Source organism: Pogoniulus pusillus, chromosome 23 (assembly GCF_015220805.1).
Source record: "Pogoniulus pusillus isolate bPogPus1 chromosome 23, bPogPus1.pri, whole genome shotgun sequence".
Taxonomy (NCBI): domain Eukaryota; kingdom Metazoa; phylum Chordata; class Aves; order Piciformes; family Lybiidae; genus Pogoniulus; species Pogoniulus pusillus.
Genome location: NC_087286.1, coordinates 7,174,374 through 7,200,171, shown reverse-complemented (window position 1 = coordinate 7,200,171; position 25,798 = coordinate 7,174,374). Strand labels below are relative to the sequence as shown.

Sequence of the window (25,798 nt, the reverse complement as noted above, 5' to 3'; positions counted from 1 at the left end):
GTCAGCTCACAAATTAATCATTTGATGTGGGGAAAAACCTGCAAGAGCTCCAGACAATCATCAGGGTTTGGGTTTCATTATTATTCTCATTTTTAAACAGCTTCAGGCAAGCTGTTGGAGCTGTTTGAACAACTCTCTGTGTAGCATTTGGAATGGAGAACTCTCTGACTCTGCAGCAGACACCAGAGCTGGAGATGAGGAGGGTACAAAGTGGAGTTAAATTCAACTGAGAGAACTCCACCCAGATTTAACAGCATGGCCACAGCTAAAATGGCAGTGGAGGGACTGGAACAGCTGCAGAAGAAAAGTTCCTTTTCTTCAAAAGGCAAGGGGCACAAGTTTGAACCTAAGGAGCTGCATCTAAACATGAGAAGGAATTTCTTTACTTTGAGGTTGGGCACATTTTTAGACAAGCCACTGTGAGATCCTGCCCTGATGAGTTCACACTTGGGGTCCTGAGCCCAACTCAGGGCTCCCTCAGCTCAAGAAGGATTTGCTGGAGAGGGTACAGCAAGGGGCTGCAAAATCCTCTCTGTGATGAGGAAAGGCTAAGACAATTTGGGCTGTGAGGGGGGATCTCATCAGTGCTGATCAACACTTCAAGGGTGGGTGTCAGGAGGATTGCACCAGGCTTTGCTCAGTGGTGCCCCAGGAACAGGTCAAGGTGGAACAGGGACAAACTTGGACATGAGACGTTCCATTTAAACATGAGGAGGAATTTCTTTAAGGGTGACAGAGCCCTGAAACAGGCTGCCTAGAGAGGTGTTGGAGTCTCCATCTCTAGAGATATTCAAGGCCCACTTAGATGTGTTCCTGTGTGGCCTTCCCTGGGTGATCCTGCTCTGGCATGGGGTTGGATTTGATGCTTTGAAGTGGTCCCTTCCCACCCTTGCCATTTTGTGATTGTGTGTGTGTGCAAATAGGAGGATTATGAAGTTTCTTCAGGATCAGAGAATTTTTCAGGTACCTTTGGAAGGTGGTCATGTCTTACACCATGCTGAAGAATTTGTTCTGCTATTACCTGGGAGAAATTAGTTTTCTTTTTCCTGGATAATTACTTTTAGCTAGTACTGGGATATGTAACTGTTCAGCTCTGCTACACTACAGTACAGACATGATCAAGTGACAAGTAGTGGATCCACAGGAGCTCTGTTCCCCTTTCATGCCCCTACAGACAATCTGCTCATCACATCAATCACAGAACAACTTCAGCTACCAGAGACCTTCAAGGTCATCAAGCTCAATTTTCAACCCAGCACCACCGTGGCCACACAACCATGCCCCAAAGTGCCATGCCCACATGTTTCTTCAACACCTCTAGGCACAGTGACTCCATCACCTCCCTGGGCAACCTATAGCTGAAGTGACTACAGGAGTCATGTCACTGGATGCTCCCTCACTGTGCAGCACTCTGCATCTACATTTAGCTTTTACTTACTTTATAGAATCATAGAATCAGTCAGGGCTGGAAGGAACCACAAGGGGCAGCCAGTTCCAACCTCCCTGCCATGGGCAGGGACACCCTATCCTAGATCAGGCTGCCCACAGCCTCAGCCAGCCTGGCCTTAAACACCTCCAGGCATGGGGCCTCAGCAACCTCCCTGGGCAACCCATTCCAGCCTCTCACCACTCTCATGCTGAACAGTTTCTTCCTCATGTCCAGCCTGAACCTCCCCACCTCCAGCTTTGCTCCATTCCCCCTACTCCTGTCACTCCCTGATATCCTGAGAAGTCCCTCCCCAGCTTTTTTGTAGCCCCCTTCAGATACTGCATAACACTCACATTTCTGGAGTCTTGGACTTGTTTTTCCCATTGAAGAATTCAGGCAGAGCACGACGCTCGATCACGTGAATGCTGCAACACAACCAGACAGCTCAGAAGCAAGGGCTAGAGAACATCAGAGCACCCCACACACCTTCTGAGGACTGGGTGGAGGGAGAACATCTGCAGCAAGGGTTATTTACTTGGAATTAGGGTTTAGAACCCCCAGTACTGCAGCACAACCCTTTGGAATTTGCTCAAAGAAGCAAACTGAGATGGTAGAGTGGAGAGAGGAAGAGCCAGGCCTGGGGAGGGGAGGGCAGGAAGAGCCAGGCCTGGAGAGGGGAGGGCAGGAACAGCCAGGCCTGGAGAGGGGAGGGCAGGAACAGCCAGGCCTGGGGAGGGGAGATCTAAATATCTGAAGTTCTCTTCCTCATTCCCAAGCCCCCAAAGCCTAAAAACTGCCAGAAGTCAGCTCAGGAAGACTTTTAATCAGGAAACCTAAAGAAAATGTAATTTCTTGCAGCTCTCAGCTTGATTTATGAAAACCCTAGCAAAACTCAAAGCTTCCTTCCAGTTTTCCCAGCACTTCCTTACCAGTTGTAGTCAAACCAGGATGCATAGCTGGGAATGATGATGTGGTTGGTTTGTTCTGTGACGTTATCTTCGCCTGGATCGATCGACCGACTTTGATCACCTTTGTTAGGATCTTCATCTTCCTGGATCAGGGAAGGAACACACCAAAGTTAGGTTCAAACCATGGAATTTCCTGTCTTGTGTAGAATAAACTATTCCTGTCAGTCTGGGCTTTGACAACCCTCAAGGGGAAGAAAACGATCCTCATGTCCGACCTAAACCTCCCCTGGGTCAACTTGAGGCCATTTCCTCTTGTCCTGTCACTTCTTCCTTGGGAGAAGAGACCAACCCTCACCTGGCTGCAGCCTCCTTTCAGAGACTCACAGAGAGCCAGAAGGTCTCCCCTCAGCCTCCTTTTCTCCAGGCTCATCAACCCCAGCTCCCTCAGCTGCTCCTCACCAGCCCTGTTCTCCAGACCCTTCACCAGCTTTGTTGCTCTTCCTTGGACTCACTCCAGACCCTTAATATCCTCCTTGGAGCCAGGGGCTCAAAACTCAACCCAGTAGTGACATGAACTTGATAGGGTTGGGTTAATGGTTGGACTTAATCTTAAAAGTCTTTTCCAGTCTAAATGATTCTATGACAGGACCAAGTGTGATGGTTTGAACTAAAAGACTGGAGAGAAGGAAGAAATTTTTGATGCTGAGGGTGGTGAGACCTTGGCTCAGTCACCCAAAGAGGTGACAGATGCCCCATCCCTGGAACCATCCCAGGTTAGGTTGTCTGGGGCTCTGAGCAACCTGCTCTAGCTGCAGATGTCCCTGCTGATGGCCCTTACAGGTCCCTTCCAATCCAAACAGTTCTGTGATCTGTTTCCACCCAACTTAGCAAGAATTGGCTGCTGTTACCTTCCCTCCAGTCGCCACTGTCTCCTCATCCTGTTCATCTGGAAGGCAAAACCAAGGAGAATTACACTGACAATTAGTGTCTGATTGCTCAGGAGCCTCCCTAGCAATGCAACTGCTGAATTAGAATGAATACTTCATTTGTCTGGAGAGGGAAAGGAAGAGGAAAGCAAAGTGGACCACACATCATTAAGGCAACCTCACCCCTAGGCAGGCACCCAGCTACCCCAGAGCAGGGAACAGGCAGGATAATTAAAGAGTTTTTCCACACTTAGGAATCCATATCTAATTACTGCCTTTCCCAGTGCCCTAGATGTAGCCTTGCTGAATGGGATATGGGACACCAGTTGATATCATTTGGGTCAAAAGCTTAGCAAAGCTCAGAGAAGCTGAGATTCACCTCAGTTTCCAGGAAGAGGAGGCAAAATTCAGCCAGGAAAGGGCCTTTATGTGACATAAAGGGTTGGACTTGATGATCTATGAGGTCTCTTCCAACCTTGATGATACTGTGATAATTGCCAACAACTGCCAACGAGGGAACAGCCTTGCAAGAAATGAGTCAAAAGTCTCAACTCAAATCATTCTGAAGCAGAATGAATTTACTGCAAAGAGTAGAATGAGAGATTCCTTTTCAAATGGAGAGAGATAAGTATTTCTTCTAGTGGCCTGCAAGCAAGGTTCTAGCATAAAACTTAGGGGAAGGGGTGCTGGAGGGTGTTGAGCGTTTGTTTTACCAAGGTCTGCCACTGTTCCTCCCTTGACAGGTGTATTCTCACTGTCCTTCTTTGGGTTCACTGCAAGAGGAAGCAAGATTGAAACTGGTGAGTAACCCTCAGCCAAGATACAAAGCTCCAAGTGCAGCATGCTACATCCACTGTCTTCTCCAACAGGTTTGTTGGTCATGTCTTTGCAGCTCCAGAGCTCATCTGTGCAGATGAGAGGCCCAACAAATCATTTGGTTTGTCTCTTAAGTTCAGATCTGACTGCAAACCAGCTTCAAGGTCAGGTTGGGTGAGGACCTAAGCAGCTTGGTCTAGTGGAAGCTGTCCCTGGCCCATAGTAAGTGGGTTGGAACTGGTTGATCTTTAGGATCCCTTCCAATTCAAACCATTCTGTGAACCTAGCCAAGCAGTCAGTGCACCCAGTGCTCTGCTTTTCCCACCTGTGCAACGTGGGGCAACCCTTACATCCAGGTTTAAACCAAGTGGAGTGAGAACCAAAAGGATTTGGTGTTAAGGATTTCTTTTTCTGACTTTCTTCACACCTTCTGCAAAGGACTGAGGACTGAACCTCCCTCCCTCAGCACACTGCTGGAATTTCCACTCATTTCATCAGCTTCTCTTGCCACAACAATGATATTCCTCTGGAAAATTCAACCCTCCAGAACATGAACTCTGGAAAATGTGTGGGATCAGGCCTAAGATAGGGGAAACTCAGTATTTCACTGGATTTATTGAGGTACATTTATCCTCCAAAGCCAAAAAGTGGTGAATCTGTTGCTTTTCTCAGCTGTGAGGTTCAAATCCCTGACTAGATAAACCTCAGTGGGCACAGATCACCAGGCCCCACAGCCACAAAGTATTTCAAGGACTTGATAAACTCTTTGTGTATTTGTTTTAACATCCAAAGAGCCCAGGGCAGGCAGATGTTACCATTTTTGGGAAGTACCACTTCTTCTATATTAGGTACTGGGGTGGGATCCTCCATGTCCTTTGTGAGATCTTCTTGCTCATCTTCTTCTTTTTGGCCTCTCCTTTTCCCATATAAAGCTGCTTGCCTAAAACAGAGCAGAGAGAAATTCTGTGCCAGCTGCAATTGTCAGGTGGTCTCATCTTGATGATATCCTGTCAGATGTTCTCATCTTGATGCTATTCCTCAGATATCAGGATTAAGGGATTGGGTTTAAACACTTAGGAATGCTGGTGGGAGTGGTGCTGGTGGAGCTGATGAAAAATATCCTCTGGGTATTAATAAAGCAAAAGGAGTCTCCAAGTGCATGAAGAAGAGTGTGCCCAGCAGGTTGAGGGAGGTTCTCCTCCCCCTCTACTCTCTCCAGCTGAGGCCACATCTGGAGGATTGAGTTCCCAGTTCAAGAATGACAGGTAACTGCTGGAGAGAGCCCAGTGGAAGCTGCAAAGATCACAGCAATTGTGATTCTGCTGTAGAATCATGGAATTGGTTTGGCTGGAAGAGGTCTTTAAGCTCATGGAGTCCAACTATTAGCCCAGCACTGTCAGGGCACCACCAAACCATGGCTCTCAGCACCACATATCCACAGCCTGGAAACTCCTTCAAGGATGAGAATTCCACCAATACTTTGGGCAGCCTGGGCCAGGCCTTGACAACCCTCAAGGGAAAGAAATTGCTCCTCACGTCCAACCTAAACCTCCCCTGGGGCAACTTGAGGTTATTTTCTCTTGTCCTGTCACTTCTTCCTTGGGAGAAGAGACCAACTCCTACCTGGCTGCAGCCTCCTTTCAGGGAGTTGCAGAGAGCCAGAAGGTCTCCCCTCAGCCTCCTTTTCTCCAGGCTCATCAACCCCAGCTCCCTCAGCTGCTCCTCACCAGCCCTGTTCTCCAGACCCTTTACTAGCTTTGTTGCCCCTCTTTAGACCCACTCCAGCCCCTCAATGTCCTTCTTGGAGTGAGGGGACCAAAACTGATCCAAGGATCCAAACTGTATCCTTGCCAGCACCCAGTCCATGAGGACAACCCCTGCCTTGGTCCTGCTGGCCACACCACTGCTGACACAACTCTAAATACAGCCCTGCTGTCCTCTCTCATTTCTGCCCTCCAAGAGGAGGCAAGTGGAAGGTGACAGATCACCCCACAGGCTTTTCTTTACCCAGTTTCACCTCCAGTCCCAGGACTCTGACACTCACCCTTTCTTCCCACTCTTTTTTCTTGACTCCACAGGAGTTGGGGGTGGAGAAGGAGAATGCTTCCTCTTCCTTGTGCTTGCTGCAGCTTTCCTGTCTCTCCTCTCTGGGCTCCGTACAGGCTGCTAGAGAAGTGCAGAGATTAGCTCACCCCAAGCCCTAGCGACTGAGCCACCGCAGGCTGCTCTGCCCTGACACATCCTGCAGCAGAGCAGCTAAAAGCAGTAACACCACAACAGGCCCCATGTTCAGCTCCAGAATGCTTCCATTTCTCCTGAACTCCTACATTTTCTACAGCCACCCCCCAAATTCTCCTCTGGAAAAGTACAAAGCAAGATTGCAATGCTCGTGTGTGACTTGTTCCATAGTCTCTGTCCATCAGGAGAGACTTTCCAGCCCTGAAGGTTGCACAAAGGTGTTTTCAACTTCCTGCATTGGGAAGGACATGAAAGATTAGTTTCAGCAAGGAGAGAGAATTCAGAAACCAAATAGGAACTGATGGCTAATTTATGGGAAAGCAGAGTGAGGAGTTCTTGCTCTGCCCAACCTCAGGAAGGGCAGAAGGGGGTTGAAAGAATAAAAGCTAAGAAAGAACCAAACCCAAAGTGCACACTGAAACTTTTGGATGAAGGATGGCTGTCAGAAGTTAAACTGTGCTACCACACACATCTCAAAGCTGCTCAACCAGCTTCACTTTGGCCATTTTTGAGTCCACCAAATGTGAGTTGTGTAGAGATAAAGCATGAAGTGGCCAAGAGGTCCCCACTGAGCACAGAGCCACCTACCTCTTCATTTTTCATGGAGATCCTCTGTCGAAAGCTCACTGATTTCCTGTTCTCATCTACCTCATAATCCTCTTCATTCATCCACTCATTGAATACATCTGTGTCCAAAATCCACTTGGCATGAACCTAAAGAACACAACCACTTGCTGACCAAAAAGATAACTCTGTGGGAGAACTCACAGGACGAAGGAAAGATTTGGAGTTTTGTAATCAGGCTCCAAACATCTCCTAATGGTTTGAACAGATGACAGCTCCACACAGCAAAATAAGAGATGAACATGTCCCTGAGCCTACTGACTGTCACATCTGTTCTGCAGCCATTTGGAAGCCTCCTGAAGTTCTCACAGCTCTCTAACAGTGGACTTTGGAAGGTGAAAACTACCATCAGAAATTCCTTCCCTGGGGCTCAGCACTGGAGCTAGCTCTGTTTGACAGCTTCATCAATGGTCTGGGTGAGGGAACTGAGTGCACCCTCAGTTAGTTTGCAGGTGACACTGAATTGGGTGGGAGTGCTGATCTGCTGGAGGGTAAGGCTTTGCAGGCATCTTGCCAGGCTGGAGCAATGGGCTCAGGTCAGTGCTATGAGGGATTAACAAAGGGTCCTGCACCCTTGGTTCACAACAACTCATGAAGGCTTCAGCTGGAAAATGTCTGGTGGAAAAAGACCTGGGAGGGTTGGAGAGAGCAGCTGGAGATGAGCCAGGGTGTGCCCAGGTGGCCAAAAAGGCCACCAGCATCCTGGCCTGGAGCAGGAATGACATGGCCAGCAAGAGCAGGGAAGTGATTGTGGCCCTGTAGTTGGTACTGGTGAGGCCGTAGCTTGCATCCTGGTCTTAGTTGTGGGTCCCTCACTCCAAGAAGAACATTGAAGGGCTGAAGCAGGGTCAGAGAAGAGCAACAAAGCTGGGGAAGGGTCTGGAACACAGGTCCAATGAGGGACCTGGGGTTGTCTAACCTGGAGAAGACGCTTAGAGACCTCACCGCTCTCCACAACTCCTTGAAAGGAGGCTGCAGTGAGGTGTGGGTTGGTTTCTTCTCCCTACTGTCAGGTGACAGAACAAGAGTAAATGGCCTGAAACTGTGCCAGGGGAGGGTTAGGTTGGACATGAGGAAAAGCAGTGCTGCAGGCATGGTCAGAGATTGGAGCAGGCTGCCCAGGGAGGTGGTGGAGTCACCATCCCTGGAGGTGTTCAAGAAACCTGTGGACACAGCACTCAGGGGCACGGTTTGACAGCAGTGGTGGTGCTGGGTCGAAGGTTGAACTCCATGATCCCAGAGGGCTTTTCCAAGCAGAACAATTCTATGAGTCTGTAAGAATCTTCTAAATACACAGGTCACCTCAGGAGATGGGCCACAGAAGGCCACAAGAATTCAAAGCAGTTGGCTGCACCTTGGAGAGATTTCTCTGTCTTGGCTTAAAATAGCCATCTCCAAATCGTGTTGTAGTTTAGAGAGCTGACAAGAGATCCTGGAGCTTTAGGACCATCCAGACTACGATTTATATCACCTGTTGGATCTTACTACTACTAGTCAGCTTTCTACACAAAAAAACATGGGTTCCAGTTATTTACAGGTAACTACTTGGAATGAAGAGGGCTTGGAAAGCCATCTCGCTATCTTCTGACCTCAACTGCTCCAAATCTGCCATTCAGACCAAGAGCACAGCCAGTGAGAAGCATCTCAGGTTAGGTGTAAAAGAGGAAGCCAAATAAAGGACAAACAAGAAGGGTTTAGTCTCTGATTGTAACTGCTCCCTGTTGTCCACTTGCAGAGAGCTACAAGGCAAAAGCATTTCTGTAGGATGAAAACTGAATTGTGGAGAGAAGCTAAATGAGGCTTCTGCTGCTGGCTTAAGCACTCACATGGTCAGCAGACTGAGCAGCACTGACTTGCTGCATCATTACACCACCAATTAAAGGCAGGATTGCTATTAAATTGAACCTTTCCATACAGAAAAGGGAGAGATGATCCTCAGGGATTTGTTCTCCTGCAAAAGCTTCTTCGTTTCCTTATTATCTAAGCCACTGGTTTTGAGCATTTCTAGGTTCTAGGAAAAGATGAACTCACAGCACACAAAATAGGCTTGAAGACCTGTACCAGGTGTGGTAATCTCAAGGTCTCAACCTGCCAGCTCTTTCCTCTAGTGGTATTTTTCTAAAGACACCAGGAAGATGGCTGGTTTTAAACCCATTAAACACTGCACAATGCCATTATTTCTTCCTAGGAGCTCTCAGGTTTCATCCCAGAGATGGCTGCACCTCAGTTGAAGCCACAATAAACCCAGTCATTTTGGCACTAGCAGGAATGCATAACCCTGATCGTTTCCTCTTACAAAACAAAGCTCTTATTCCCCCCAGCATTCCTCCCTAGACCACAGAAACATCTTAGATGTTTCCAGGATGGCTCTCAAAATCTCCCTCTGCTTTCCCACGCCCATGGAAATGCAGTACATTAAAATGTCTCTCCAGCAGCTCCTGAGCAGGAGGTAAGACTTTAAGAAGCTCTTTGACACAGACTTACCTTCCATGGCTTTTCAGGAATGGGAGGATCCTCAATTTCAGCATCTATTTCATTGGCATGAACCCAAGTGTCATAGCTAATGAGAAGGAGTCAAAGAGAACACAAAATTGGTCCCTTGGCAGGGGGGGAGCTGTTCAGCCACAAATTGGTCCCCTGGGGGCCTGTTCAGCCACAAAGATTTCCAGCAGCAGCAATGTTTATTCAGCCACTTTGACATGTCCAAATGACAGTGAACAGCAAAGTGTTCTCCACACCATGAAAGGTTCAAGTAACAATCACTGCTTTCTGCTACAGGAACAGGAGACACCAAAAAGGGAGGGATCCAAGGCATCTAATGCTCATTTTTAGCTGCCTGAACTTAAAAGCCCTCTCAGTGAAGCCAGCTTCAGCTTGAAACAGCAAATCTGCTCTCTAGATTCAGGATAGAAATGGAGGGGTTTTAGTAATTTGTTCAAATCCTGCCATTAAATATCTTTTTGGTTTGGTCAAAGCCTCATTCTTGTCACTTCTCATCAAACAGAGCAGGAGCACAGCAGTGTCAGCAGAAGTTGTGTGGACACAACAGATTCTGCCCCCTTACTCTGCTCTGATCAGATCCCATCTAGAATATCATATCCAATTCTGGTGTCCCCATCATGAGAGGGACATAGAACTACTGGAGAGGGTCCAGAGGAGGCCACAAGGCTGACTCAAGGGCTGCAGCACCTCTGCTATGAGGCTGGGCTGAGGGAGCTGGGGCTGTTCAGTCTGGAGGAGACTGTGGGGGGACCTCATAGCTGCCTTCCAGGACCTGAAGGGATCCTACAGGAAAGCTGGAGAGGGACTTTTCCTGAGGGTGTCCAGCAGCAGGAGAAGGGGGAATGATTTGAAGCTGAGGGAGAATAGGGCTAGGCTGGATCTTAAGAGTAAGTTCTTTGGTACAAAGGTTGTGACACTCTGGAACAGGATGCCCAGAGTGGTTGTGGATGCTCCCTGGAGGTGTTTAGGGCCAGGTTGGATGAGGCCTTGGGCAACCCTGCCCATGCAGGGAGGTTGGAGCAGATGATCCCTAAAGTCCCTCCCAAGATTCCACAACTAATTTAACTAAGTTGTTTCTGTTCTCATGGGTTTAAAGCAAGAGAAACTTAATCCCTAGAAGAAAGTAGTTTGCATCATCTCCATCAATCCCTACTCCCATAGAATCCATTCATTATCTACATTCCCTTTTCCAGGTGCTATGCCCTCAAAAGCCTGTTTATAAACACTAAGAAATCACATTCAAGAGCCAAAATATTTTGGAATCAAGCCCAGTTGCTAAGAAGGTGTCTGGGGTTAAGTCTCAGGTGGGAAGTGTGTAAAACATTCCTCCTGTGTTCATACTGCTATTCATAAACATGCTGCACACACTCCAGAGTCAACACAAACTTGACCACTCATAGAAACATAAACCATTTGAGTCTCTTTTGAGGCAGAGTGACTGGAAAGTTGCCCAGCAGTGAAGGACCTGGGGCTGTTACTTGACAGCAGCTGGAGATGAGCCAGCAATGTGCTCAGGTGGCCAAGAAGATCACAAGCATCCCAAGATCAGCAAGAGTAGGAAGTGCCCTGTACTGGGCACTGGTGAGGTTACACCCCTAGAACTGGGTTTTGGGCCACTTACTCCAAGAAGGACATTGAGGGCCAGGATCAGGCCTAGGGAAAGGCAACAAAGCTGCTGAAGGATCTGGAGGACAGATCTGGTGAGGAGCAGCTGAGGGACATGGGGTTGTTGAGCCTGGAGAAAAGGAGGCTGAGGGGAGCCTTTGTTGCTCTCTGCAACTCCCTGAAAGGAAGCTGGAGCCAGGTAGGAGTTGGTCTCTTCTCCCAAGGAAAAAGTGACAGGACAAGAAGAAATGGCCTTGAGTTGCTCCATGGGAGGTCTAGGTTGGACATGGGGAAAATTTGTCTGCTTCAAGAGTGGGCAGGCACTGGAACAGGCTGCCCAGGGAGGTGGTGAAATCTCCACCTCTGGAGATTCCAAGCCCACCTGGCTGCATTCCTGGGTGACCCTGCTTTGGCAAGGGGGTGGGACTGGATGATCTCCAGACATCCCTTTCAACCTCAAGCATTCTGTGATTCTGAGACAGGTCTGAGCCTGCAATGTTCTGCAGAACAAGCTGCAGCCCCTACAGCTGAGCCACTCCCCAGACAGGTTCCTTGCTGGGAACCACAGAGCACTGCTCCAGAAGAGGCAAGACTCAGTAAGCCAAAGGATCAGCTTATCATTGAATCACTGAGTGGTCTAGCCTGGCAGGGACCTCCAAAGGTCATCTACTCCAACCACCCCTGAAGTCAGCAGGGACATCCTCAACTAGACCAGGTTGCTCAGATCTTGTTTGAGGACTTGGATTTTCCTTATTTTAGGCTTTAATCAAGACTTTCCTTCAACAAACTTCAGTCAGATCTGGGGCCTGCCTTCTTCCCTCCCTCTCCACCTCTTTACCTGTCTGGAAAAAAGCCCCAGTGTACCAGCACCTGCTTGTCTTTCTTCATCACAGGTCTCAACCATTCATCTGCAAAAGGAAGAGAGATCTGGCATCAGGTTCAGACTGTAAAGCACTTTGAGCACTGTTTTGTCTCTGCAAAGTCAGGTACATTTCTCACAACCAGTCCTGTTAGAAGCCTGCTGCAGTGAATGACATCAGCCTGGCCTGTCACACTATTGCACCTTCCTGCTCCCCCTCTGCCAGGCCTGAGCTGTGGGTGACACAGGGCAGTCATTGTAAGGCTAGGAATTGTGACATTTCTCTTTCTGGCCACACTCACAGAACTGCCAGGGTTGGAAGGGACCTCAAAGATTACCCAGTTTCAACCCCTCTGCCACTCACACCCTAACAGTCCAGAGCAAGAGCTCCAAAGAGTCCTGTTTGGAGTTGGACTGGACGACCTCCAGGGGTCCCTTCCAATCTCTACCATTCTATGCTCTGTTTCCCAGCAGAAGCAAGAAGCATTTCTGGCTGACTCATGGAATCACTATCAGTTCATCTCCTCCTGTTTCATCTCCCAGACTCCTTGGAGAGTTGGCCCTGGGATTCAGAGTGAGACAGAGGAATTCCTCCAAGAAGAAATGATATGGAAAGAGAGACACGTTCCAGTCTGTCACTTGTTTTTCATCCCTATATAAACAAAAAGCCTTAATTTCTCCCCAAAAGCTTTCCTGCCAAGTGAGTTTCCTCTCTTCCTCTATCCTTGGCAGGCACCCAAAGCTCCTCAACAACTTCTACTGCTTTATTTCAAAAGACTCTCTTCCCACTACCAAATTCTGCTCTCAGCAGGTAGTTAAATGGAGAGTTTTGAAGGAAGGACATCAGGGCAGAGAGTGGTGAGACAGATTTTAACCAAACACTTCCAAAAGTCTAAAAGAATCTGGATTTCAACTTCCCTCTCTCACAGCAGTTCTCATCAGGACTTCAGGTTAATGAAGCACCTCATAAGCACCACCAGTAGCTGGTTGACTTGGCAGTGAGGCCCAAGGTCAGCCTGAGTCAAGCTTTAAAGGTGGTTTTCTTTTCTGCTGCACCTCACAGAATCATGGAATGGCTGAGGTGGAAGGAACTTTAAAGCTCATCCAGTCCAACTCCCTTACACTCAGCAAGAACATCTGCAGCTACAGCAAGTTGCTCAGAGTCCCAAAGCTGACCTGGAATGGTGTCAGGGAAGCGGCAGCCCCAGCCTCTCCAGGCAACTTGGGACAAGGTCTCACCACCCTTGTGGTACAAACATTTCTCCCTTCTCTCCAGTCTGAATCTCCCTCTCTCAGATCAAACCATCACCCCTTGTCCTGTCACAGCAGGCCCTGCTCAAAAGTCTGGCCCCAGTTTTCTCACTGTCCCCTTGAAGCACTGCAAGGCCACCAGAAGGTCTCCCTGGAGCCCTCTCTTCTCCAGGCTGAACAAGCACAACTCTCTCAGCTTCCAGCCCTCCCAGCATTGCTGTGGCCTCTTCTGGCCCTGCTCCAACAGGTCCCTGTCTGTGATGAGGACTCCCAAGCTGGCCTCAGCACTGCAGATAGGGTCTCAGTAGAGCCAAGGGGTAGAATTCCCTGACCTGAAGTGGTTCCAAACCCCTGACACCATGCAATAACCTACCCCCTGCAGCCCAAATATTGAGGCTACAGTGCAGAGCAACATTAGAGGAGAATCCCTGAGGATGTGAACCTGTATGAAGTGACACTGCTTGAACTCAGGGCTGGTTTCTCATCTTGGTACAACCAGGGGTTAAGCGAGCTCTGTGCAGCACATCTGCATGTTCACTGACTACAAGACAGATGTGAGCTAGGATGTTCAACCCTTTTCTGATAGCTTGAAGTGGTTAAAACAAACAGAAACGTGTGGCTAGGGAGGATATTAGCAGAAGTACAGACAGAGCCAAGCCCTAGAGGACTAACTCCATGACGGCCCCGGCACAGCAGTGAACACTTCCATCTAGTGGCCATCAGGAGCCAGAACTGACCATGAAAAGCTCATTACAGACTCAACAGGGACCCACCAGACAAATGTCTTTAAGATAATAAAATAATCAGCTTGCTTTATTTGGTTAGTTGGCACAGAATGCAGCTGGTAAACTGATTTTGTGGAACCTATGGTTTGAAATAAGAGCAGAGCAGATTTAGATTGGCTGTTAAGAACCAGCTCTGCTCCAGGAGGGTGGTGGAATGCTGGAACAGGTTGCCTGGGAGGTAGTTGAGGTCCCGTCCCTGGAAATACTCCAGATCAGGCTTGACAAGGCTCTGAGCAACCTGATCTAGTGGAGGACATCCCTGCAGGGGGGGTTGGACTGGAAGACATTTAGAGGCCTCTTCTGATCCAAACCATTCTATGATAACAAAGCCAACAATCTCTGCCAAGTTCTACTTGTTCTTGTGTCCTCCTTACCACACCACAGTTGTCACCTGGAGCAATAAGAATATGGCAAAAAGCTTTTTGGTTTTCATTTACTTCAGCACCTGCCTACTTTGTCTACATCTAGGTAATACCTAATCACATTTCACCCAACATTCTGACCTGTACCTTACACACAAGGGAGACACAACAGAAGCAACACGAGAAAAAGAATGGAAATTTTAGTTTCAAGCTCTCTGTCCTTCCTTTGACATTTAAATCTAATCTAAACGTCTTTAAGTTCTTCTCTTAGCTTTGCTTCTCTTCAGCCTGCCAAGGTATCTGGGCCAAACACACTACCTGCTTTCAGCCATGAATAGTAACTCCATCTACTTTACAGTGAGGGTGGTGAGACACTGCAACAGGCTGCCCAGAGAAGTTGCGGATGCCTCCTGCCTGAACACGTTCAAGGCCAGGTTGGATGAGGCCTTGAGCAACCTGGTCTAGTGCAAGGTGTCCCTGACCCATGGCAGGGAGACTGGAATTAGGTGACCTTTAGGGTTCCTTCCAACCCAAAGCATTCTATGAATTCCTAACAGAAGCACTCCAGAGCTGTCAGTGCTACACATCCTCACCTGAAAATGTTGCATCGGCTGTAAATGTGAATGTCAGACCCAGAAGTCAGGAGCAGGAAACAAGGACTTTGTCTGGAGGTGTTACTCCTAGAAACACTTCTCCAGTGGCTCTCAGGAGCAGGCTGGGAATGTTATGTGTGCAAAAGCTTCCCTAAGTGCTAGCAGGATTTAGTTACAAATCTCTTTCCATATAAAAAGGAAAGCAATTTACCATCATCCATTGAGGTAGGACTTGGATAAACATGGTGGGTGGCCTTTGACTTCTCTTCAGTAACTGTTCCCTGTGGGAAAAGGTGGAAGAAAAGAAGTAACTGCATGAGAAACCTTCAAACTAACCTAAACTTCTCAGCTGCTTCTTTCTACCCACACTCCACACAGCCTTGGAATGCTCAAGATCAATTTCAGTGCAACTACAAACAGCAGCTCCAAGAGGGGCCACAAAAAACAATCATTTTAAGATTGTTGCCAAACTACTTTGCCATCTCTTGCTCATTTCATAAATTCACAGAATGGTTTGGGTTGGAAGGGATCTTAAAGATCATCCAGCTCCAACTGCCCGGCCATAGGCAGGAACACCTTCCATTAGGCTGCTTAAGGCCTCACCCAACCTGGCCCTGAACACCTCACCAGGGAGGGAGCATCCACACTTTACCTGGCCAACCTGTTCCAATGTCTCAGTACCCTCACTGTAAGCAATTTCTTCCTAATATCCAGTCTAAATCTGCCAGCCAAGAAAGCTTAGGCAGGACATTGTATAGAAGTTTGCAGTGATAGAACAAGGAGGAATGGATTGGAGCTGGCAGAGGGGAGATTGAGACTGGAGGTTAGGAAGAAGTTATTTCCAGTGAGGGTGATGAGACACTTGAACAGGTTGCCCAAAGAGGTTGTAGATGTTCCCTTCATGGAGGTATTCAAGGTCAGGCTGGATGAGGCCTTGAGCAACCTGCTCTAGTGGAAGGTGTCCCTGGACATGGCAGGGGGGGTTGGAACTGGATGCTCTTTAAGGTCCCTCCCAAGCAAAACCACTACCTAAACCTATCAAGCACAAGTGACACAACATCTGGTTTAGGAAGTGCTACTTAGCAGTTACCTGGTGTCGTTTGACAATGTCCTTCAATTTGTTAGCCAGCTTCAGTTCTATATCTGGAATGAGGTAGATGGTAGGTCTGCTCAGACAGTTGTTCTAGTGAAGAGAAGAAGGAGGTAAATAAGAAATCAGCAGGCAGCCTGTGACAACAGCTCCTATCAAGACCACCAATGCCTGAGAAAGCTCAAAGAAACAGCTGCCAGCCTGTGGCAGAGCACACTGCGTCTAGCTCCAGCAAGCCCCTCCACAGCAGAGCCCTCTGCACACCTCCCTGCCAAGCTTTAGCCCTTCTGGACTCTGCTGATCTGCTGGCAGCTCTGCCAGACAATTATCGAAGATAATGGGACCCAACGGAGCTGTTCTCACCTCTCTCCCTTCACAGCACCAGCTTGCATTTCAAAGAACTTGTGACAGGCCCTGGAAGAGGGAACTTAAGTCCCCTCTTTGTCAGCTTCCAAATCTCAGTCTGCCCTGTTGCATTAACACAGAGATTGAGCCATTTCTACAAGAGCTGAAGAAATAGCCATTTTCAGGTTTCAAATCCATTCTCTAGTTTTAACTCCTTTTCCTGCTTTAAACCTGGCTTTTTAATCCATTCCCTGCTTTAAGTTTGGCTTTGTAATCCATTCACTGCTCTAAACCCAGTTTTTGAATCAATTCCCTGCTTTAAACCCAGCTTTTTAATTCCATTCCCTGCTTTAAACCTGCTTTTAAAACCCATTCCCTGCTTTAAACCTGCCTTTAAAACCAATTTCCTGCTTTAAACCTGGCTTTTAAATCCATTCCCTGCTTTAAACCTTTTTAATCCATCCCCTACTTTAAACCCAGCTTTTAAATCCATTCCCAGTTTTTAATTCCACTTCCTGATTTTAAACCCATCTTTAAGCTCCATTTCCTTTTCCAAATCCATTTCCTGTTTTAAATCCTTGTCCTTTTGGATTTTCACCTGAACTCTCATGCCTCGAAGCCACCAGCCAAGGTGGTTGGTGTTTGTTTTCTGCCAGACCATTCTCTCTTCTTGCTGCCCTTTCTCTCCCATTTGCATTAACATGCATCTGAAAGCCACCTCTTGCCTGTGCCACAACCCAAGCCTGGTTTTACAGTCTGAGGTTATTAATCATCATAGCAGTTAAAATTTAACTCCAAATTAGACTCCTCATAGCTGTTATCTGCTCTCTTCTGGCAAGAATGTGTTTGGTAACTCAAGAGAGAGAGGTAAAAATCGACCCCAGCCTCACAAAAGCCAAACTTCTATCAAGCTGAGGGTGGAGGAAAAGGTTTCTGCTCCTCTGCCCTGCTCAGACCCCACCTGCAGTGCTGGGGCCAGCTCTGGAGTCCTCAGCACTGCACAGACAGAAACCTGTTGGAGTGGGGCTGGAGGAAGCCACAGCAACGCTGGGAGGGCTGGAAGGGCTCTGCTGTGAGGCCAGGTTGGGAGGTTTGGGCTTGTTCAGTCTGGAGAAGAGAAGGCTGCAAGGAGACCTTACAGGAGCCTTCCAGTACTTGAAAGTAGCTCCAGGAGAGGCACTGTGCACAAAGGCATGGAGTGACAGGACAAGGGCTGATGGCTTCAACTTGAAGAAACTTAATTTAGATTAGACATGAGGAAGAAATTCTTCCCCATGAAGGTGGTGAGGCACTAGAAGAGGTTGCCCAGAGAACTTCTGGAGGCTTCAAGCCTGGAGGCTTTCAAGGCCAGGCTGGATGAGGTCTTGAGCAACTTGGTTTAGTGGGAGGTGTCAATGCCTTCGTCAGGGTGGTTGGAACTAGAGGATCTTTAAGGTTTCTTCCCATCCAAACCGTTCTGATTTGGTGATTCAAGACAGCCAATCACTGAATAGGTACCTACAGAACGAGCTCATCAGTCCCAAAGGTGCTTCTCTGGCAGCAAGATGGAGACCCTTGGGATGCCTTATCCCCAGGTTCCTCCCATCCTGTGCATATCCACAGACTATCAACGAAAGCAGCCTGAAATTTTTCCAGTGGCAATATGGAATTATGACTTAAATGGGTGGGAAAGGGAGGGAAAGAGCCTAATGATCCTCCAGAAATCCAGGCTGGAGCTCTGCAGTGGGTGACAAGCCAGGCACAACAGGATCCCATGGAGACACAGGAGGTCCTTGCCTGCACTAGTGTTTTCTCAATGTTCATGAACATCTCCACGTTTCGATCCATTCGGGATGGATTCTGCAGGTCAAACCTCCTCCTGTTAAGGAAAATTGATCAGAAATTAACTAAATTGATCCAAAACATTCAACTCAGCAGTTCAGACTCTTTCAACCTTCCACATAACAACCAGGGGATCATGGGAGCTACATCACAGGACTTAGAGTACAACCACAAATATCGTTGCCCCACTTGGCAGCCTCCACAAACAAGGAAAAAAAGCAACCCCCAAGGAACCAAAGCCAACAAAAAGCAGCTGCTCTGTGAGATGTTTAGGGGAAAAAAAGGTGATGTTGTCCAATCCCACACCCTCCCTGCAACAGGGATGTGCACTCCACTGACCTCACAAGGGATAATTAAACAGAAGCATCATCAAATGCTCAGGACGAATCTCAACACCTAGATGAGAACACCTCATGAACAAGCTCTCATCTTTCTCCTCTAGTTGTGTCCATCCTCCAATCCCAGACTAGCCCAGCAAAAGCCCATCCTGGGAGCTGCCTAAGCTGCTTATCTGGTTGAGAACAAGGCAGCCCATGTAGCAATCAGGTAGCTAAGAAGCCCTGTAAGCACTTTAGCAACAACTTTGCTGCTACATTGGCAAAGGCATCAAAATTCCAGGCAATCAAAAGGAAATAATGCAGCAGTGTCTGTCCCAAATGGGAAGGGATAACACAAGACCTGAGTCTTTCTACAGGGAAGAAGCACAAAAGCATCTGCAAGGAGGACACTGAAGGGCCAGAGTAGGTCCAGAGAAGAGCAACAAACTTGCTGAAGGGCCTTGAGAACAGATCTGGTGAGGAGCAGCTGAGAGACCTGGGATTGTTTAGTCTGGAGGAGAGGAAGCTGAGGGGAGACATTCTGGCACCACCTCCCTGGAAGGAGGTTGGAGAGGGGTGTGAATTGGTCTCTTCTCCCTAGTATCAGGTGATAGAATGAGAGGAAATGGCCTGAAATTGTGCCAGGGGAGGGGCAGGTTGGACACGAGGAACATTTTTTTGCGGCAAGCGTGGTCAGACCTTGGAAGAGGCTGCCCAGGGAGGTGGTGGAGTCACCATCCCTGGAGGTGTTCAAGCAGTACTGGGACACGGTTTAGTGGCCACGGTGGTGCTGGGTTGAAGGCTGAACTTGATCTCAGAGGGCTTTCCAACCAAAACAGTTCTCTGATTCTGTAAGAAGCCACCCAAAGGCATTTTGCTGTATTCCTGCACCATACACACAAGTCACAGATCCATCTGCTCAGATGGAGAGTTTGACTGATGACCCCCAAGGCCCTGAGAGGTAGGACAACAGGAGTAAAGTCTCCCTCAAAGCTCAGCACACATCAGCATCCACACTGGCACGAGGGCTCATCACTGCCAACTTAAACCTGGGGCTCGACCCTTATCAATTCAGCCTCTTCCAAAGCAGGGTGATGTGGTCAGCTGTTGGGTTGCTGACTCCCAGCTGTCAGATCATTGCCTGGTGCACTTCTGTGCCTCTCAAGATGCAGAAAAAGCTGCTAGAATCTGAAAAAGCTTTGAACTGGAGCTTAGAAGCAGCAGAAGAGTTGTCAGGGTGTGAAGTCAAAAGGACTCTCCACATTTCAGAGTGCCAGAGCCATGCAGATAATTCCCATGCAGTGCCTGACAGGATTTGATTTACCACCCCAGTTTAACATGCAATCATTTATCCCTTCTGCCTGTGCCCAATGCAAGCTCCTTTTAAACACAAACCTGCTTCCAGTACCAAACCAAACCAATTTTGAGTTTATAAGCACACAACAAAGCCAAACCAAAGCCAGGTTGATGTTTATTTTGTTGAGTCACAAAACTTGTTACCACCCAGGGATGGCATCACACCAACATCACACTGCCAAAACCAGACACTTCAGCTGAGACCGGGGTGGGTTTCTCTTCACTTGAGGCTCTCTAGAACCTTCTGAAGTTGCTCAGGCAAGGTGGTGGTGTCACCTAAATATGCTGCAGGGCTGGCAAGCACTAGAAATAATTACTATGGATGAATGATGGCTTCTCTCCTGAAGCAATATTGCATGGACATGGCAGTTAAAGATAATATCCTGCCATATTCATTAGAATCATGTCTCCATTTGAAAGGCCATGGCACTTAAAAACATAACATCCTGCCATTGCTAAGAGCCATCTTCCCATTTTAAAAGACATTTCTGAGCTTTTAAAAGAGTGTTGTGCATGCTGAAATGTTCCCATGGACTTTTGGAAGCAAGATCAGTCGTTGGGTTTGGCAGCTGACTGCACAGTGTGGTTTAAGAGAACATTTCACAGCTCTAAGGGGATTTTAAGAGCCAAGGTCAAGCCACAGCTGCAGTGTTCAGCTTCAGAGCCTGTATTCAAACCCATACTTCAAGTGAAGGAAGGTAAATGCCAAATACACTCAAACCTAAACACATAATAATGGCCTTCAAAACCTTTAAACAGACACTTTAAGGCACTGTTTAAGTTGAACCAAGATGATTTGGTTCACTGTGAGGGTGTTGGAGCCCTGGAACAGGTTGCCCAGAGATGTTGAGGAGACTCCTACTTTGGAGACATTCAAAACCCACCTGGGTGTTCCTGCATGACCTGCTCTTGGGAATCCTGCTCTGGCAGTGGGGTTGGACTGGATGACCTTTTGAGATCCTTCCCAATCCTTAACATTCTGTGATTGCCTCAAAACATCTGCATCAGGTGTTAATTTCATGTTAGAAATGCCTCCAAATGACTCCATCTGCTTGCCCTAAATCTACATCAGGTGTTCATGTTAGAAATCACAGAATGATCTGAGTTGGAAGGGATCTCCAAAGATCTAGTCCAGTCCCCTCTGCAGTCAGCAGGGACATCCTCAACCAGATCAGGTTGCCTAGAGCCCTGTTGAGCCTTACTTTGACTATCTCCAAGGATGGGCCCCAACCACCTCCCTGGGCAACCTGTACAGTGTTCCACCACCCTCGTGGTAAGGAGATGCCCTCAAATGATTATATCTGCTTGCCTAAAACCTCCATCAGGTGTTCATGTTTGAAATGCCCTCAAATGATTATATCTGCTTGCCTAAAACCTCCATCAGGTGTTCATGTTTGAAATGCCCTCAAATGATTATATCTGCTTGCCTAAAACCTCCATCAGGTGTTCATGTTTGAAATGACCTCAAATGATTATATCTGCTTGCCTAGAACCTCCATCAGGTGTTCAAGTTTGAAATGCCCTCAAATGATGACATCTGCCTAAAATCTCTATCAGGTGTTCATGTCAGAAATGCCCTCAAATGATTAAACTTGCTTGCCTAAAAGTTCCTTCAGGTGTTTATGTTTGAAATGCCCTCACATGATTATATTTGCTTGCCTAAAACCTCCATCAGGTGTTCACAGTAAAAATATCCTTAAATGACTACATCTACTTGCTTAAAACCTTCATCAGGTGCTCACTTCATGTTAAATACACCCCCAAATTCCTGCCTGCTTCTCAAACCACAATAAATGAAGGGGGGAAAAAAAAGACTTTGTTGTTTTCGTGGCCCATTGAGAACAAATAGGAGCACTAATTCTTCCTAGCCTGGGTTTCACTGTGCCCCTGTGAGGCTTTGCAGGGATAGCCAAGGTATGTCCAGCTGCACTGGGTAAGTGCATTGTTCAGACATACCTATTCTGAGGAGGAAAGGTACTTCTCCTATAAGACAGATCATTCACAAACAGGTTAAGCACACCACTAAACAAAACAAGCATATTTTCAGGCAAAACACCAGGTATTATTTAGTTGAGTCAGTGAAGGACACATTCCAAGCTCTAAGTCTGATCCTTGAGAGCTAAGAAAAATCCAAGGATTACTTCCCCTCTGCATCCCACATGCACAAACGCAAGGCGCTACCCACACTAGTTGTGAGGGATCAGCAAGTGAGGGAGGGAGAGAAGAGGTAACCAAGCACCTGAGCTTTGCTGGCAAGTTGCACTGGCTGAAAAAAATAGATTTGGGTTGGAACAAATTTGGCAAGTTTCAAGATTCATGAAACAGGAGTCATTTAACTGCTTTATCTTCAGCCAACAGGACACCCCTGTCATGCATGCCACGGACAACATCAGGAACACAGAGGTCTTGAGCAACCTGAGCTAGTGGGAGGTGTCCCTGCCCATGGCAGGGGGTTGGAACTGGATGGTCTTTAAGGTTCCTTCCAACTCAAACCATTCTATGCATCTGTGAAGACCTACCACATCCTAGGTGTGGACAATACTGGAGTAGGGAAGGTCTCACAGCAGCTTTCTGGATGAGGTTTTGAGCAGCATGGTCTAGTGTGAGGTGTTCCTGGCCCACAACAGCAGGCTGGAACTTGATGACCCTTAAGGTCCCTTCTGACTCAAGCCATTCCAGGATTATATGGTACTCACACCAGCTATATGCTTATCAGGTGACATCAGAAAAACAGCTGCTAAAACCAACCTACCAACTTCCTTTTGGCCTTTTAGTTCACTTTTGTGGGTAAAAACCAGCCAATTGCAGGATTGCTCCAGAGAACATCAGAGCAGAAGCTATTTGAATTCACCTGTAAGAACAATTTCTGCTTACTTTTACCTATTCACTCTTCAGCCTCAGTATTTTTTCCCCAGTGTTCTCAAATAATGCATCCAGTCCTCAACATAGGAAGGACATGAACCTGCTGGAGTGGGTCCAGAGGAGGGCACAAAAGTGATCAGGGGGCTGAAGGACCTCTCCTACGAGGGCAGACAGCCAAGAGTTGGGGTTGTTCAGTCTGGAGAAGACTCCAGAGAGACCTTCTGGTGGCCTTCCAGTACCTGAAGGGGCTGCAAGAAGGCTGCAGAGGGACTATTTCCAAAGGCCTGCAGTGATAGGATGAGGGGCAATGGTTTGAAATTAGAGCACAGCAGGTTTAGATTGGATGTTAGGAACAAGCTCTGCACCATTAGAGTGGTGGAACACTGCAATAAGTTGCCCAGGCAGGTAGTTGAGGTCCCATCCCTGGAGATACTCAAAATGAGGCTCAACAAAGCTCTGAGCAACCTGATCTAGTTGAGAATGTCCCTGCTCAGTACAGGGAGCTTGGACTGGATGACATTTAGAGGCTCCTTCTGATTCAAACTATTTCTGATTCTAGAGTCCATGGAAAAGAAAATCCCCGCCTTGGGAAGAGGACTGTAACTTAGAAACACAAAAGATCAAAACACCTCAGAGATGGCACATCAGTAGTTTAATAGCAGTGTTAGTTGCTGCGTGGGCAGTGTCTTAACTACATCAGCTCCCCATTTGTGGAGGTTGATAAGCACTGCAAGACTGAGCATTAATTAGTATCTAACTTAATTAGACTTAAATCCTATAATCAGTCCTGGGGTGTGGTCAGTAGGTCGAGAGAGGTTCTCCTCTCCTACTCTGCCCTCGTAAGGCCACATATGGAATACTGTGTCCAGTTCTGGGCCTCTCAGATCAAGAAGGACCTCAGGGAACTGCCTGAGCGAGTCCAGTGCAGAGCCACAAAGATGTTGAAGGCAGTGGAACAGCTCCCTGCTGAGGGAAAGCTGAGGGAGCTGGGGCTCTTCAGTTTGGAGCAGAGGAGCCTGAGAGGTGACCTCACTGAGGGGCAAGTGTCAAGAGGACAGCGCCAGGCTCTGCTCAGTGATGTCCAAAGACAGGACAAGGGGCAATGAGTGCAAGCTGGTGCAAAGAAGGTTCCATGTGAACATAAGAAGCCATTTTTTGTCCACTGTGAGGATGACAAAGCTCTGAAGCAGGCTGCCCAGAGAGGTTCTGGAGTCTCTTTCTCTGGCCACTTACAAAACCCAGCTGGACATGTTTCTGTGTGACCTGCCCTGAGTGATCCTGCTCTGGCAGGGCAATTGGACTAGCTGATCTTTTGAGGTCCCTTTCAATCCCTGTATTTCTGTGCTTCTGTGTGATAGAGCACAGAGACTGACATCTTCTAGACAGGGAACAGATGCTCAGATACCAATTTGCTCAAGTAAATGGTACAAAAAACATCAAGCTTGTAATTAACTCCCAAACCTACCCTTTAAACTTGGGACAACTTGGTGGTAAATTTAGAAGTGTGGGGGTGTCTTTACCAAGCTACCAGCAGCAAAACAGGAACAAAATTTCCTCTTCCCATCTCCAACTCCCTTGCCTACCCAAATCTTCAAAAAGCATTCAACTTGAAGCATTCTGCAGAAGCATTTTATGTGTTGAATGCCATGCAAAAGGTAGATCCATCACAAACACAAACTTACCAGCCCTGTTCATTCTTGTATTTGTAAGCAGCACCAAGAATGTGACACAATGTACCTCCAGCTTTGAAATCCATGAAGCACTTTGCCTAGAAGCCAAAAGAAGAGTGAAAACAGTGACACTGACTTTCAGGTGCTCAATTCAAATCAATCCATTGAATCAATCCACTGGCTGAGTTTTAGACATCTAATTTCTCAAATGCATGGTTTACTTCTCAGCTGAATCACTTTAGGAGTTTCATGATCTCCTTTAAGATTGTAAGACTAAACTTACTTAGGTTCAAAGAGAGTTCTCCACATGAGCTGGCAATGGTCCCTAGCTGCCCACAAGGCTGACTGTGTCCTGGACTGCATCAAAAGCAGAATGAAAGAGGTGATTCTGCCCCTGGTGAGACCCCATCTGGAGTAGTGTGTCCAGTTCTGGTGCCCTCAGTGTAAGAAGGACATGGAACTGCTGGAGTGAGTCCAGATGAGGGCCATGAAGATGTTCAGAGGGCTGGAGCACTCTCTGTAAGGAGAGTGAGGGCCATGAAGATGTTCAGAGGGCTGGAGCACTCTCTGTAAGGAGAGTGAGGGCCATGAAGATGTTCAGAGGGCTGGAGCATGCTCTGTGAGGGGAGTGAGGGCCATGAAGACGTTCAGAGGGCTGGAGCACTCTCTGTAAGGAGAGTGAGGGCCATGAAGACGTTCAGAGGGCTGGAGCACTCTCTGTAAGGGGAGTGAGGGCCTTGAAGATGCTCAGAGGGCTGGAGCACTCTCCTGTAAGGGGAGAGGCTGAGGGAGTTGGGGCTGTTCAGCCTGGAGAAGACTTCAGGAAACCTTATAGCAGCCTTCCAGTACCTGAAGGGGCTAGAAGAAAGCTGGGGAAAGACTTCTGAAAGGGGCTTGTAGTGACAGGATGAAGGGGAATGGATTGAAGCTGGAAGAGGGGAGGTTTAGAATGGAGATTAGGAAGAAATTCTTTCCATTGAGGGTGGTGAGACACTGACATAGATTGCCCAAGAAGCCTGTGGATGCCCCCTCCACAGAGGTGTTCAAGGCCAGGTTGGATGAGGCCTTGAGCAACCTGGGCTAGTGGGAGGTGCCCCTGCCCATGGCAGGAGGGTTGGAACTTGATGATCTTTAAAGTCTGTTTCAACCCAGACCATTCTCTGAATTTAGGACACTGAATGATTTTCTTGCCTTAAGACTTGGCTCTCACCAGACAAGTGTTGGGTTTCCAAACATGCAAACAAACACACACAAGCTGTCCTGGAAAGCAAAGTCTCAACACGAAGCCAGGAGACTCGTGGCAAAGAGTATTTTCAGAGCACCAACGTACAAATCTCTTCTCTCTAACTGTCCTACCTTCATGTGCTCACCCACAACTGACCTGTGCTTTTTGCTGCCATGCCAGACATGCCCCACTGCAGCAAAACTCACCTCTGCAT

General features: G+C 47.7%; 1 protein-coding gene across 2 annotated transcripts in view; it reads right to left on the bottom strand.

The window, feature by feature from the left end:
* SMARCC1 (SWI/SNF related, matrix associated, actin dependent regulator of chromatin subfamily c member 1) overlaps nucleotides 1-25,798 on the bottom strand; it is a 78,427-nt gene that overhangs the window by 43,577 nt on the left and 9,052 nt on the right. The window contains exons 3-15 of one of the 2 annotated variants that reach the window (XM_064162442.1): nucleotides 24,372-24,457; nucleotides 18,110-18,191; nucleotides 15,989-16,081; nucleotides 15,110-15,179; nucleotides 11,887-11,956; nucleotides 9,426-9,501; nucleotides 6,906-7,031; nucleotides 6,124-6,245; nucleotides 4,895-5,019; nucleotides 3,977-4,036; nucleotides 3,246-3,283; nucleotides 2,359-2,480; nucleotides 1,783-1,854 (exon numbers count right to left, since the gene is read on the bottom strand). In XM_064162442.1, coding sequence (XP_064018512.1) covers nucleotides 1,783-1,854; nucleotides 2,359-2,480; nucleotides 3,246-3,283; nucleotides 3,977-4,036; nucleotides 4,895-5,019; nucleotides 6,124-6,245; nucleotides 6,906-7,031; nucleotides 9,426-9,501; nucleotides 11,887-11,956; nucleotides 15,110-15,179; nucleotides 15,989-16,081; nucleotides 18,110-18,191; nucleotides 24,372-24,457 — 1,142 coding nt within the window. The remainder of the gene's footprint in view (nucleotides 1-1,782; nucleotides 1,855-2,358; nucleotides 2,481-3,245; nucleotides 3,284-3,976; nucleotides 4,037-4,894; nucleotides 5,020-6,123; nucleotides 6,246-6,905; nucleotides 7,032-9,425; nucleotides 9,502-11,886; nucleotides 11,957-15,109; nucleotides 15,180-15,988; nucleotides 16,082-18,109; nucleotides 18,192-24,371; nucleotides 24,458-25,798) is intronic. The other variant, XM_064162443.1, reaches the window with a different exon arrangement.